The following is a 13,307-nucleotide window of genomic DNA, read 5'->3' as shown; positions in this document are numbered from 1 at the left end:
GGTCATCTAGTGCTCTCTGCTCTGGTGCTGTTTTGTCTCAGAGTCTGCAGTATTAGATAACCCAGCAGCCCACAGTCTGCATAGTCTATAAGTCAGACCAGGGTCTGGAGCCTAATCTTTAGCACAGGATGGGGGTCATGAAATGGGGGAACTGGGAATCGGGTTACTCTGTAGTCCAGAGGAGAAGAAAAGAAAAACATACTTCCATCATTTCAAGGAGCTGTTCTGTCCAGCCAGCATCCCCCCAAGCACACACACACGCACACTCGTGCACCTCCACCTCGGCTTCCTGCTGTCTCGCCGTATGCAATTTAGACGTGGGGGTGTGGGGAAAGAGCAGAAGTGGTCATGGTGGGTGTTGGGGTGGGTTTGTTAGCTGAAATGTACGTCATCCTTTAAGACCACCACCTATCCATGCACACTGTTCACACATGCTCCACGCGACATGACGTGACCACTAGGCCAGAAACCTTTCTGCTGCACAGCTAAGGTAGCATTTTTATTTAAGATGTGTTGTGGACAGCTGGCTGGCTGAATGGAAGCAGCACTCATAACATCCAGCGAGCCCTGCAACCATAGCGGCATGTTTATGAATTTAGAACGTTATATTCATGACAGCTTTGAAGTGCCTGTGCCCCATTCAAGTTGAGTTTTGACCCAGTAGAAATTGAAACAAGGTGATGTATGAATGCCAGGTGATAGATGCATCCATGCTCTCAAACAATGAAACCACTGATTCTGAATCTCATTGACATGTGCACTGGAAACATCGTGATGATATCAACATTTATATCTTTGATGTCATGAGTAGAACTGTATGTTCAATATGCATGTGCATTGTCTCTCACAACTTCTTTGAAGTGTTTCTCAGGCCTGTGTCTGAATTCTCCTCTTATTTTAATAAATGTTATTATTTACTTATCCTTTATTATTGCTATTTTAATCATTTAGCTTTTTTCTTAGCCTAATGACTTCCAATGGGAGTCAAACCAGGGACATCAAGGTTGCATTTTATATATCTAATAGTGTGGTATAGTATAGGACAGCAGGCCCATGTTTTGTGTTTCGGAGTGCAGTTTTGTACTTGAAATATGCCATATTCACAGCTCCACTGCACCTTGTATTGTATTTAATGGTCTTTGTGCTCTGAAGTGACGTGCAAATAAAATACTCACTCATTCATTCACTCATAGCTTTGGAGAATTTTCTGTAAGTCTAGCGTGTGTGCCAGCACTTTGCTGAAATACAACACCGTCCGGCTTTTCTTTAAGGATTCCTGGAAAATATAAAAGAAAGCCATCACATTAAAATGAACTGCTCATGTCAAGTGTTGTGCTATGTGTGACTGAGCAGCGTGTGCTCTCGTTTGCAGCTGCTCAACGCCATCCAGCTGTTTGGTGCCAACCTAGACGACTACCTGCACTTGCTGCTGCCTCCCATCGTCAAGCTGTTCGATGCCCCTGATGTGCCCCTGCAGGCTCGCAAGTCAGTACTACAAATGGCCGTCCCATGTAGTGGTAGTTTGGGATCTAGTGAGGAGTTAAAATCCATTCTAACTCAGAGTGGATTGATTTAACTTTGCATTATGTCCTAAATCTGATTTTAATTGTTGATAGTATTGCACCACAGAAATGGAAAAATGTAACTATACCGGCCCTGTGATACCAGAAAGAAACCAGGTCTCCACTGGTACAGTTTGCAGTACAACATTTTTATGTGCACTTTCTTTGATACCGAAGAATCTAGCTGGCAAATACTTCAGCTTTTTCATCTGTAATCAAGGCTATTTTAAAGTCTTTTGGACCAGGCGATGTCCTTCTGTCCACTAATGCTTACGTGAGCGTTTTGTGTTGATCTGTTTTTCCTCTGTGTGGCTCAGGGTTGCCTTGGAGACCCTGGACAGGCTGACAGAGTCCCTGGACTTCACCGACTACGCTTCACGCATTATCCACCCTATTGTTCGGACACTTGACAGCACGCCTGAGCTGCGCTCCACCTCTATGGACACCCTGTCCTCGCTGGTGTTCCAGTTGGGCAAGAAGGTAGCTATTGCTGTCCCCAGGGCCCCCTTTAGATGTAGCTATTATCCAGAAGACTACTTCCAGCCTCCCTACTGCTGGCTACACATGAACAACATTTCATCCCCCCAAGTCTTTATTACTTCCTGCCAGACTGCTGATGTCATTGAACATTTGGCGGCAGGGGGTGGTGTTTATGAGAGTGGATGAGGTCACATTTACCCCTCCCTCCCCTCCCTCTCCTCCCCTTCCCTTATCCCTCAACCTTTCTATCGTTTTTAGGCCTAACCTCAGAACCACAAGCCCACCTGCAGGCACGTCTGGCAGCAAATGTGCAGGGAGAGCTTTTGATCTGAGACTCATGGTGGTTAGATACAAGTGCAGGACACCACGTTATTTGGCTTATGGCACAGGGGAAAGCGGTAGCTGGACTAAACCACATAAAGCACTTATACACCCCTTTATTTACTCTCCTTCCCTTCCCTCTCATTTTCAGTACCAGATCTTCATCCCCATGGTGAACAAAGTGATGCTGAAGCACAGGATCAACCACCAGCGTTATGACATACTCATATGTCGCATTGTTAAGGTAAGCCCGTCCCAATACATCCAGGTTTTCTTAAAAATGTAGTAAACCAATACTATACAAGTCGTCTGTGGAATTCCCAAGCATATGTTCTTTGCCTCTTGCCCAGTTGTGCACAGAACATTATAACACAGATTAACTGCACATGGTCAGGCAATAGATGACATAATCATGGATAAACAAAACTTTTTTTTATGTACAATGCACCATAAGCAAGCCATTACCATGCTTTATCAACACTTATCCTGAGGAAGGAAATGTACTTCTTTGAGGCCTGATTGAACAGTTTGTCTGTGTGTGGGCTGTGGCCGGGTGTGTTTGTGTCTGTGTTTGTGTCTGTGTGCGCGTGAATGCATGCATGTGGCCATAATAGGGCTACACTCTGGCAGAGGAGGAAGAGGACCCGCTTATCTTCCAACATCGGCAGCTTCGTGGTAATGGTGATGCTCTGGTCAGTGGGCCAGTGGAGGCAGGGCCGATGAAGAAGCTTCATGTCAGCACTACTGCGCTTCAGAAGGTCAGAGGGAATCACTGATATTTTGCTTTTTAAACTGGTTTCTGATTTATTCTTCCATTGTAAAAGGTAACATACACAAATCCAGTGTTTGTTTCACTGTATAGTGGTAGACTGTATTATTATTGTGTACGGTAAACAGTCCTGTGTACAAGCCCACTGTTTACTTGCGGTGATGACATATGGACCGACAGACCACTGATGAATTCAAAGAAAAACCTTAACAAACAAGCGAAGACACACAGTGAATGCAGATGCTTCCATGTAGGGCACAAAATGATGATGTGAATCTTGGCTTTCTCAGAGGAGACTGCCTTATTACACAGCACTCTGCACCATCTTCAGTAAAATCCCAAATGAGACAGTCTTTTGGGAGAATCCTGCTCCATTCTCATCCCACACACATTACCTGTGATACTCATGGTCTGGTGGAACTGTGTTCCTCCCACGTAGTTCCCAGTGACTTACGAGATAGATGATTACTGTCTCTTCACAGGCTTGGGGTGCTGCTAGGAAGGTGTCCAAAGATGACTGGCTGGAGTGGCTGAGGCGCTTGAGTGTCGTCCTGCTCAAGGAGTCGTCCTCCCCAGCTCTGCGATCCTGCTGGTCACTGGCCCAAACCTACATCCCTCTCGCCAGGTACACCACTTCTGTTGTGTCCACCTCTCCAGCTCAGTTCCTCCTCTTTCTATTCCTCCTCTACTTTTTTCCTCATCTCGGTTCCACGATAGACCACAACAGCGAAAAGCATTCACATAAACCTCATTGTTAATGCAGAGACATAACAGAACTTGAAACTCTGTCTTTGTACTTTGCACCTTTAGTGTTTTGAAAGCTGATTGGTTCGACCGTCAGTTAACAGTTGTACAAGACTGGTTGCACTAGCTACTGGTTTCCAGATGTGACTGTGTGTAACTGTAAATGTTAAGAGTTAATAGAAACAGTTACAGAAATACTGTATATGCTCTGTGTTCAAAGCTATAAAACAACACTGCACTTGGTTATACAGTGTTTTGGTTTTTTTTACAAGCTATAGAATAATCTGACTACAGAGTGATTTGATGGTCTCACAGTTTCATTTTGCCTCTGCAAACTTCAAACTTCAATGCTGTGTCACACTCTTATTTCAGTGTGTAAATGGTGTTTCTGTGGTCCACAGGGACCTGTTCAACGCGGCCTTCCTGTCTTGTTGGTCTGAGCTGAGCGAGGACCAGCAGGATGAGCTCATCCGCAGCATTGAGTTAGCTCTAACCTCCCAGGACATTGCTGAGGTCACACAGACTCTGCTCAACCTGGCAGAGTTCATGGAGCACAGTGACAAGGTTAGCATTGAACATCAGGAGCTACTACCACAGAAGCACTGTGTTTGGACTCAACCAGTGCACATGCTGTGTTTTATTAGGGTGCTTCTGGCTCTATATCTTCAGTTGCATTTTCTAAATTCAAGGTAATGATAGTAGATGGTGCATTTTTAAAGGGTTGATCAATAGGACTGGTCCCATCTCATACAATATAATCTCAAACAGCCCATCATACATCTACAATGGTTAGATGCTTTTCATTGCTACCAATGACTCAACTATAATTTGTCAATTTTTTAGCTGTGTGAAATGCCATTTGAAAATAGGTCGTACTTACATGTGTCTCCAGCTGGCTTAGTTAATTTGATTTCTTCCTTTGTTATTAATGTATCTGCAGACTAAGAACCAGATGCAAATCAAAGTTTAGGACTCCAAATAACAGAACCTGCATAGAGGTAAACTTATCAATACAAACAAAAACAAGACAAACCATCCGTCCCATTTTCCCTCCTATTTTTGTGGAGCCACCACAAGTCACTAGAGTTGGGATGCCTGCATCATGCTGTGCCATGAGCAAGTGCGATGTGGGCACGGTGCAAATGGTTTTCTGTAGAGTTCGGACGATTAATTGGTTTGGCTGGATGTTTTACAAGATATTGTTGTGAGTGGAACTTTGCTTCGATATGGCTGCACGGCCTCCACCAGTCACGTGTGGATGTACACCACTGTTTTGTGTGGAAATTAAAAGGAATAAGAATAATAATGCATTTCCAAATCACTAGCTTATTGATAGCTTGTAGCAGGAACAGTCCAGTGAGAGGAGAGAGCAGTTAACTTGTTAAAGCTGGGTAAAACTCAAATTCTGAATAATAAGTAGTTTGTTGTTGAATAAAAAGCTGCTTTTGGCTGTGGGTAAAGCAAGAGCACTGAACAGCTTGCTCTGTGTACATTGATCCACTTTAATGTCCATTTCAACAGTAGGACAACTCAACACTGACAACAAATGTGATACATCACCTCAGTATTTTACATCACATCACTCTGCCGATCTTACAGTAAGACAACGGAACAGCAACCAAAGAGATAACGCTTAAAACCACAGCACGTTTTTTTTGTAGGGGTGTTTCAAGATAAGTGAAAGATTAGCAGAGGAAGCCTTCTGGGACAGAACTTTCTAGTCTACTGTTTGACCACACATGTTGAGCTAATTAGTATAGTTACGATACTGTTACGTTGAGGGCAGGGACCGTCACGGTAGGGTCACAATATAGCAGGGCTCCCCCCTGCTGTGAGGCCGCAGTAGAAACACGTGTAAAATATCTTATTCTGGGCCAGTGGAAAGAAGAGCATAAGATGTTTTCCCGCAAGCCACCAGACTTTTGCACATTAACTCAATTGCAAAGGCACATTAATACAAATCATTTAAATGCTACATCAAATACCCTTATTCCAGTGATTCACAGTAATTGAGTTATAGTGCATGTTAAATATGACCAGTGAGATTTTGCAGAATAATAGCTTGTATTGATGGCGCAAGGCCTACTAATTGCCAATAGAGGACAGCAGAGGTCACAGACAACTGTTCATTAGAGTTTAATTTTGTTTAGCAAAGAACTTTGGTTATATCATACAAGTTGTTTCCTTTTCCAGGGCCCTCTGCCCCTCAGAGATGATAATGGAATTGTGCTGCTGGGCGAGAGAGCTGCCAAGTGTCGTGCCTATGCCAAGGCTCTGCATTACAAAGAGCTGGAGTTTCAGAAAGGTCCTTCTCCTCTCATCCTGGAGTCTCTTATCAGGTAGGAAATCTGAAAACCTCAGAAACAGCCCCTTTTTATCACAGTATTTTAGTGAAAACAGCAAGCACACATTTTCTGTACATGAACAGGGCAGATAAGAAATGATCGTATTTAAAAGTCTGCCTAATTTATTTATATATATATATATATATATATATGTGTGTGTGTGTGTGTATATATATATATATATATATATTTATATTTATATATATGTTTTTTTTGTTGAGCTGTTTGGCCTTTATTGAATAGAACAGCTGTAGTGAGGTAGGAAAGGGGGGAGAGAGAGGAAGGGAAGACATGCAGCAAAGGGCCCCGTGCTGGAATCGAACCTGGGCTGCTGCTGAGGCCTCTGTACATGGGGCATACCTTATTGAGAGTTGGGACTTGCTTATGGCAAAGCTTTGAGATCATAACATAATTGAGTGTCAGTGGGAAGTAGTTTCTTTTTTCCCTCTTCCTGCTGGTGTGGATTCATCCTCATCACAAAAACTAAGTTCGACAGGTGCCGCCGTGTTGCGTGAAAACATTAAGCAATTCTCTCAATGTACATTTTTTAATCTAGTAAATATATAGAGAAATCATATTGCACATCCTCCTGTCCCATAACCCTTTGATATCCTCTGTCATCTTTTCCATCCCCTTTTCTCATCCTTCTTTATTTCTGTGCCTTTGGCATGGCATGGAGAAATCTGTTTTCCAGGCATCTAATTGGACGCTTGCCTCCTTTTCATCTATGAGTGTCTGGACTTGTGTTTCTTAGGGGCCTGTTTTCAATTTCTCAGGAGCCTTGATGATGATGAATGATGGGAGTCGGCACTCTGGTGTTTTCAATATCCCCATCTGGTTCTCACCTCTCCAGGATTTCCCATAAAAGATCTAGAGGCTGGTGTGCAAAAAGCACTACGTAAACCTGGCTCTACTGAGTCCTTGCTGTATTTAAAAGAAAAGCCATCATATCTGATGTACAGGTTTTGATGACGAGGAGGCATCGTTGCTGCTTTTTTGGGACCTGATGAGTTATGGTGTTCGGAGATGAGCTTACAATTTTTTTTTTTTTCAGGAATTGTTTTTTGTATTCTGTCATAAGGATCGTCAGTTAAAATTCCACATATTAAACCTGAGTGTCATACTCATAATAGTACTGCTTTTATGAGTTGTCCCTGGTATGAAAAATGTGTGAGGGATTTTAAGCAAATCACAAGAATTAGTTTGTGGTCTGACTGTATTTTTATGCCTTAAAGCTTTGGAGAGAGCCAGGAAATTGGTCACATTTTCCCTATTATTCCCAACAACAGAGGAACACTGTTAATTGAGCATTGGTACATCGTGCAGTGGCTTTAAATGGACTTGGATAAGTAATTTGTTTCTGTTTTATTAAATTTTGTTGAGTTTGATAATTTCTGGTAGAATGTAATGGTGGGGGTGAAAGCTGTTTAATGGGTATTATAAAGGTCTGTTAAAGTTAGAGCACCTTCATTTACAGAGTAACGATGAATTTGGTGGTTCATCACTGTCACGACTGGGGTCAGGCATTATTGCATCTGGACCGTGTGTTAATATTAAGTATGTAGCCATAATGTTACCGGGCATAATGGAAATGTCTGGAAATGGAATTTTAAATATCGTTTAGTATACTCAGATGTATAGACCTGAAAAGTAGTCAGCAATTTCTCATCTTATGTTTACCAGCCAGTGTGGCTTTTTACCTGTCAGCTGCTCAAATGGACTTAATGTATGAGTGGAAGGGAGTGGACACAATAGCAGCAACACTTGTGCAATATAATTCAATGCAGTAGCCCTGGGTTGTTCTTACCTTTCTAAACTTCGGATGTTTTACTTTTGTTGTGACTGCATTAGAGGTGCAGCCTCTAACCTTCTCCTAAAAAAACACCTAAAAAATAGCAGACAAACCACCTCATACAGTGAAATCCATTGTACCTTATGTGTGTGTAGTAATGCTAGGGGGACCTAAGATGCTGTAACCACAAGGAGCAATTTCTATAAACACACAGTAAATACAGTTGCTAAGACTGAACTAGCCCATTAAAGTATTTTGATACCCTTTTAGATGGTGGAATCCATTTCCACACCAGAGTTTTTATGATTTTTAGGGTTTAATACCTGCTGAAGGAGCCGAATGGTCAAGTCACCTTCACCCTCACACAAAATCGTTATTAAATAATAACTACAACTTTTGGAAGCAGAATTTCCTTAAAAAAAGCTCTGAATTACATTTGCAGCAGTTGGGTTTCCTAAATGAAACATGCTAGTCATTAGAACTGTGTTGTACCCTTTGTGGAGACATAAAGGTTTATGTCAGGAGTAACCGACCCGTTATAGTTGCATTTAGACCATCCACCACTGTTCAAAGTCTGTTTTTGTTGTTGGGGACACAAGTTTAACTACTTTTAAACCTTTAAATAGAAAGACCAGGTCATATGTCACCATCCAAAGGCCCTTTTTAAGTACTCTCTATTCCGCTGTGGTCATTTCTTCTAAAGGAAAGGGATAAATGCCCAGCTTTAATTAGATGTTTACCCTGACTGAATGTGTCACCTTGTAAACGGAAGAGAATCTGACTAAGCCTGCCACTGAGCCTGTATAAGCAGTGATCCCTCTCTGTCAGTATTTGAAGGCTCTAAGGAATTCATTGTGGTGTTCAAAGCGTAGCAAAATGGTGTCATTGTTTTCAAGGCAGTAAACCTAGGGGCATTTAACTTGATGGCAGAATGTGTGTGTGGTCTTCATTCCTGCCTTAGGTGCCCTGGGACCTTTGGCCAGAATGTTAGGAGATGACCCAAGAGCCAGAGGTCGGTGGCTCAAGGAAAATACGTTGCCATTTTTTGACACGAATGAACACAAGACCTTGATTTGCACTGAGACTTTCATTGAGTTTGTCACATTTCAACTATGCTGTTATAGCCAGTCAAGAGAATAATGTAGAATTATCTGTTAGAGATTGGCTATGCACCTTGTTTCTTTTAAAAAATATGTTTATTTTCTATCACATAAAACAACATAATTACAGAGCTGTACACATTTTACAAATTACACATTTCCATAATCAATGGTTAGGGTTTTAAAATGAAATGCAGTGTAATTCATAGGAAATGCCTTTGGTGGTTGGTCCCTTTCTGGCAACTCACAAAAATCCTTTTTAATTAGTTACTACCAGTCCTTGATGATTTATACCTGAACCAGACAGATTCTTGCTACGACCCTAAATGGCTTGTGTTAACTAAAAAGACATCCTAGTGCATTCAAGACAAATGAGAGAAGTCAAAATGCAGTAATCCATACAGGACAGTGGTAAAAGAGCATCTATCAAAGCTTTTAAAAAATAAAATATCTTACTGATAAATACACAAAATGAACTACAATTTACAATCAAACACGGCAAAAAACATTACACATTCATCGTACTGAAATTTAACCAACTACATTTTCATTCTTCTCGCAGTCCAGGGATTGCCACACTTTGGTTGAACAGGTATTTGTTAGATCTCTCAGCATTCATGCGTATGATCTTTATCCAGGACATGCAGTTGAAGCACTCAGGGTTGAAAATCCACTGGCCGGACCTTCATCTCCACTTTCTTGAGAGAGTAGTTGGACCCGTGCCAGCCGTACCAAGTGATCCCATCTGAGCTCTTTGTGTGCTCACCGTAGCGGTAATAAACGCCATTCAAGTTTGAATCAGTGCAGCAGTTATACCAGTAACCACCTGGAAAGAGGTGAAGGAAAAGAATTAGACTTACTGTTAGGTACACCTTACACATATACCTGCAATATCTACTGTAAGTAACTGCTTGGATTGTTCTAGGTTTGCTCTCGATATTTACCCTTGCGCCGAGAAGCGCAGTCATCCACGCATTTGTCATTGTCCTTGTCGATGGTGCTGAAGTTGGTGTTGTTGTGGTAGCGCAGAGAGTCTCCAGCGTTCCCACTGTAGTTGGTAAGGAGGAGCTTGTAGCTGTTGAGCTCATTACCCACAGTGAAAAAGCCATATTCAGCATAGCGCGTCTGTCCTTCCCAGTCCTGTGTTGGAAAACACATATTAGATGAAAGGGCCACTTATAGAACTTGAGAATATTGACTCTCCTGCTCTAAAAGTTGGTTTGATATAGTAGTAATTTTCTTATGCTCATTACCCGTAGGAAAAACTTGTTTCTGTGTTTATGCCCTCCTGAAATGGTTTGTGCCTGGTTTGCAAATTCTTGCTCTTTAGTGTACCATGTTTTCCAACACATACCTCCATTTCAATTCTGAGCACACTGGGCTGCCTTGTTAGACGGAAGATGTGGTCATTGCCCAGCCAGAAGTCTCCGCGGATTGATCCAAATCCACTTTTGTACTGCTTCCAGTCTCGGTTGAATGATGTCAGGCCGACCTTGCGCCTTTGGATCAGAGTCCAGCCACCTCCATTTGTCTCCATATCGCAGAAGACCTGGATGTATTTACCGAAACTCAATAGAATGCAGAGAAAAGAGGGGGACCCCCCCCCCCCCCCATACTCTACAGAAACATAAACAACAAAGAAGAAATGCTATGCACAAGAGTCACATGCAACTTACATTCAGCTCAGGTGTACCCAGAAAGTCATCTTTAGGAAGTTTGTACTCGCCAGAGATCTTGTAGTTCTTACTGAAGAGGGATGCACAGTCATATATGGCATCTGAAAAGACAAATAAATCTTCAGTTATTCTAAAACCATGTGCAGTTTTGTATGTGCAGTTTTTAAAAATGTGAATGTCATAAATTCTAGCAGCTTTATGGATATCTGAGTGATTGGACAGATGAAGAAATGACCTTTACCCCCACTGAAAGCAAAATAGATCAAAACAGAAAGGAATATGTGCAGCATAGTTCCCCCTCTTTTACTCCTGTCCCAGTATGGTGATGCCATTAATGGGGCTATGAGATCACTACGGAGCAATGAGCCCAATACTTTAAAAAGTCTGTGCAAAAGAAAAAGAGATGGAGACCTTCCACTACTTCTAATCTTTGCATCCCTTCCTGTTCTGCTCTCCTGTCTCTAATTTACTCAAGTTTTAAAAAGGCCTCTGTGTTCCCTTTGCCAGTGACATAAATGTGGCCCTGTTAGACCACACAGTTAAGGTATTGAAATAATAAACTACGTCATGCCTGGTTAACCTCTCTGCAGCAGCCAGTGCTGATTAGTGGTGTGTTAAAGTTGAGTTGAATGTGGGAGATGATTTAGCTTTCATGGTGCTCTTTATTGACGGCCCTGCAGATGGGACTCTACAGCTCCAAATTAATGCTTTTGGCTGCTGTCGGGCAACTCCAATACGTGTGTGCACTGTAATCTACCTCATGACCAATTCACAGCAGTTGTCTGACACCTTTGAAGCAATGGCCAAGGCTGATTATAGTTTTTCACAGCTAAAATAAATATATACTTTTATGCATGCTTAGTTGGCCTATTTGGGGACTGTTTTGGAAAATGTAGGTTCTTACATTCCAGTGAAATTATGGCTTCTGATTTTCTTAGTTTGTTATTAACTAGAGTTGATCACTTAAAAAATGAGCACTCTTCCCAATAAAAAGAAGCCCTTCTAATGTATTCAAACTGAACTTAATTAAATTTCAAAAGCAGCAGTTTTTCTTTCAAAACTGACTTTATGCTTCAAATGTTGGTTGACAAGTGATACGTTTTAAGTTCGGTCATGTCTAAAATCTGTGTCCACGTGTGGAAATGATTTTAACACGAGAAGTGTGAATTTGACAGCAGCTGCTCAACAGGTTGGAGAGAGAAAGAGGCAGTAGAGTCACTAAAGGATCAGTTTTACCATGTGTGAACATTTTACAAACTCTCTCCAAGACTATTTTGTTTGTGTAAATAGCTTTCATGTGAATTACATTCAGCAAAAATCATTGTAAACTAAAACTTAATTAGATGTTATGACCAGAACCAGCAGCACACAAAATTTCGGCCAGTATGTCATGTAGTTTTCAACTAAATTGTGTTGATGCTCACCTGATGAAGTCTGAGTAGCTGACTGGAGGGTTTGTAGCTGCATGATCTCCACACGGTTGTTGATCTCTGAGTACTTGCTCTCTGCCTCTGTGACCCGGGCTTCTTGCTGGCGGTTCTGCTTGTCCAGCTCCATTATTTGCCTCACAACGTTCATCAGGTCTGTCTCCTGCTTGCGACTCAGCTCCTCGAGGAGGCTGGTTAGATTGGCCACCTGAACCTTGAGAGAGCGCACCTCATCGCAGCACTGAGCCTTGAGAGGCTTCGGGGGTGCCAGTTTCTTCCTGGGATTCTGCGCCCATGTCTCTGCCAAAAGGAGCAGGGTGACCCCCAAAGCCACTACGGTCAAATTTACCTTTGCCATTTTCTAAACAAAAGATCTAGATTGTCTCACTGTCTCAGGTGTTCTTGATTGCTTTCGATGTTGATATGCAGTCAGTCTCTGGAGAAGGTCTTCGCTGGAAATCGAATGGACCAGATGAGTTGGAGCTCCTCTTTGACCAACTGCTCACTCAGGCTCTTATTTCCTCTGTGAAGCCGTCCTCTGCCTGAACATCTTAAATATTTTGCATGTGGGTCCTCCCCCTCTCTCCCGGTGCACACCACTCACCGTGCTGACCCTCTCCAACCTTCAGGGTGGAGGACCTTTCCCACCCCCCCCCCCCCCCCCCCCTCTGCCTTTCCCCTCATCTTACTTTCACTCATTCCACAGAAGTTCTGCCCACGTTTCTCCTCTGTTTGTCAGGTGTTGAAACTTTCTGGGCAGTAATATTTTTTTCACCTCTGCCTTCAAGACATATAACATAAGGAGCTGAGGAAGGAAGACAAAGGTTACTGTCTGAACTCATTGCACTTCCATTTATGTACCATTTGTTGCCGTATAGACTGAACTCTTGAATATCTATTTCACTGAAAATGATTTTGGTATACAGAAGCATTGTTTAAACAACCAAATACATGTTTTAGGCTTCAGAACAGTGGTTTCCTTCCCTGTCTTCACACTTAATTAGGCTGTTAACGACAGATTTTACTATTTCCTTGGGGCAGACCATATCTTCAGTAAATTTGGTCTTCACATGCCAAGAGATGTGTGAAGT

General features: G+C 42.2%; 2 protein-coding genes across 2 annotated transcripts in view; one reads left to right on the top strand and one right to left on the bottom strand.

Annotated features, from left to right (window-relative positions):
- Positions 1-13,307, top strand: part of mtor (mechanistic target of rapamycin kinase) — an 82,348-nt gene that overhangs the window by 21,712 nt on the left and 47,329 nt on the right. The window contains exons 22-28 of the mRNA XM_041945081.1: positions 1,373-1,485; positions 1,880-2,042; positions 2,515-2,607; positions 2,978-3,121; positions 3,615-3,757; positions 4,278-4,440; positions 6,070-6,215. Coding sequence (XP_041801015.1) covers positions 1,373-1,485; positions 1,880-2,042; positions 2,515-2,607; positions 2,978-3,121; positions 3,615-3,757; positions 4,278-4,440; positions 6,070-6,215 — 965 coding nt within the window. The remainder of the gene's footprint in view (positions 1-1,372; positions 1,486-1,879; positions 2,043-2,514; positions 2,608-2,977; positions 3,122-3,614; positions 3,758-4,277; positions 4,441-6,069; positions 6,216-13,307) is intronic.
- angptl7 (angiopoietin-like 7) lies at positions 9,197-12,729 on the bottom strand. Its single transcript, XM_041945083.1, has 5 exons — positions 12,214-12,729; positions 10,790-10,890; positions 10,468-10,662; positions 10,058-10,253; positions 9,197-9,939 (listed from the first exon to the last, which is right to left on the bottom strand). Exons 1-5 carry the CDS (start codon positions 12,572-12,574, stop codon positions 9,770-9,772), a joined length of 1,023 nt encoding a protein of 340 aa, XP_041801017.1. The 5' UTR covers positions 12,575-12,729; the 3' UTR covers positions 9,197-9,769.

The sequence above is a fragment of the Chelmon rostratus genome, chromosome 10 (genome assembly GCF_017976325.1).
Source record: "Chelmon rostratus isolate fCheRos1 chromosome 10, fCheRos1.pri, whole genome shotgun sequence".
Lineage (NCBI taxonomy): Eukaryota > Metazoa > Chordata > Actinopteri > Chaetodontiformes > Chaetodontidae > Chelmon > Chelmon rostratus.
Note: the sequence above shows the minus strand (reverse complement) of the source record. Positions and strands in the feature narration are given on the sequence as shown.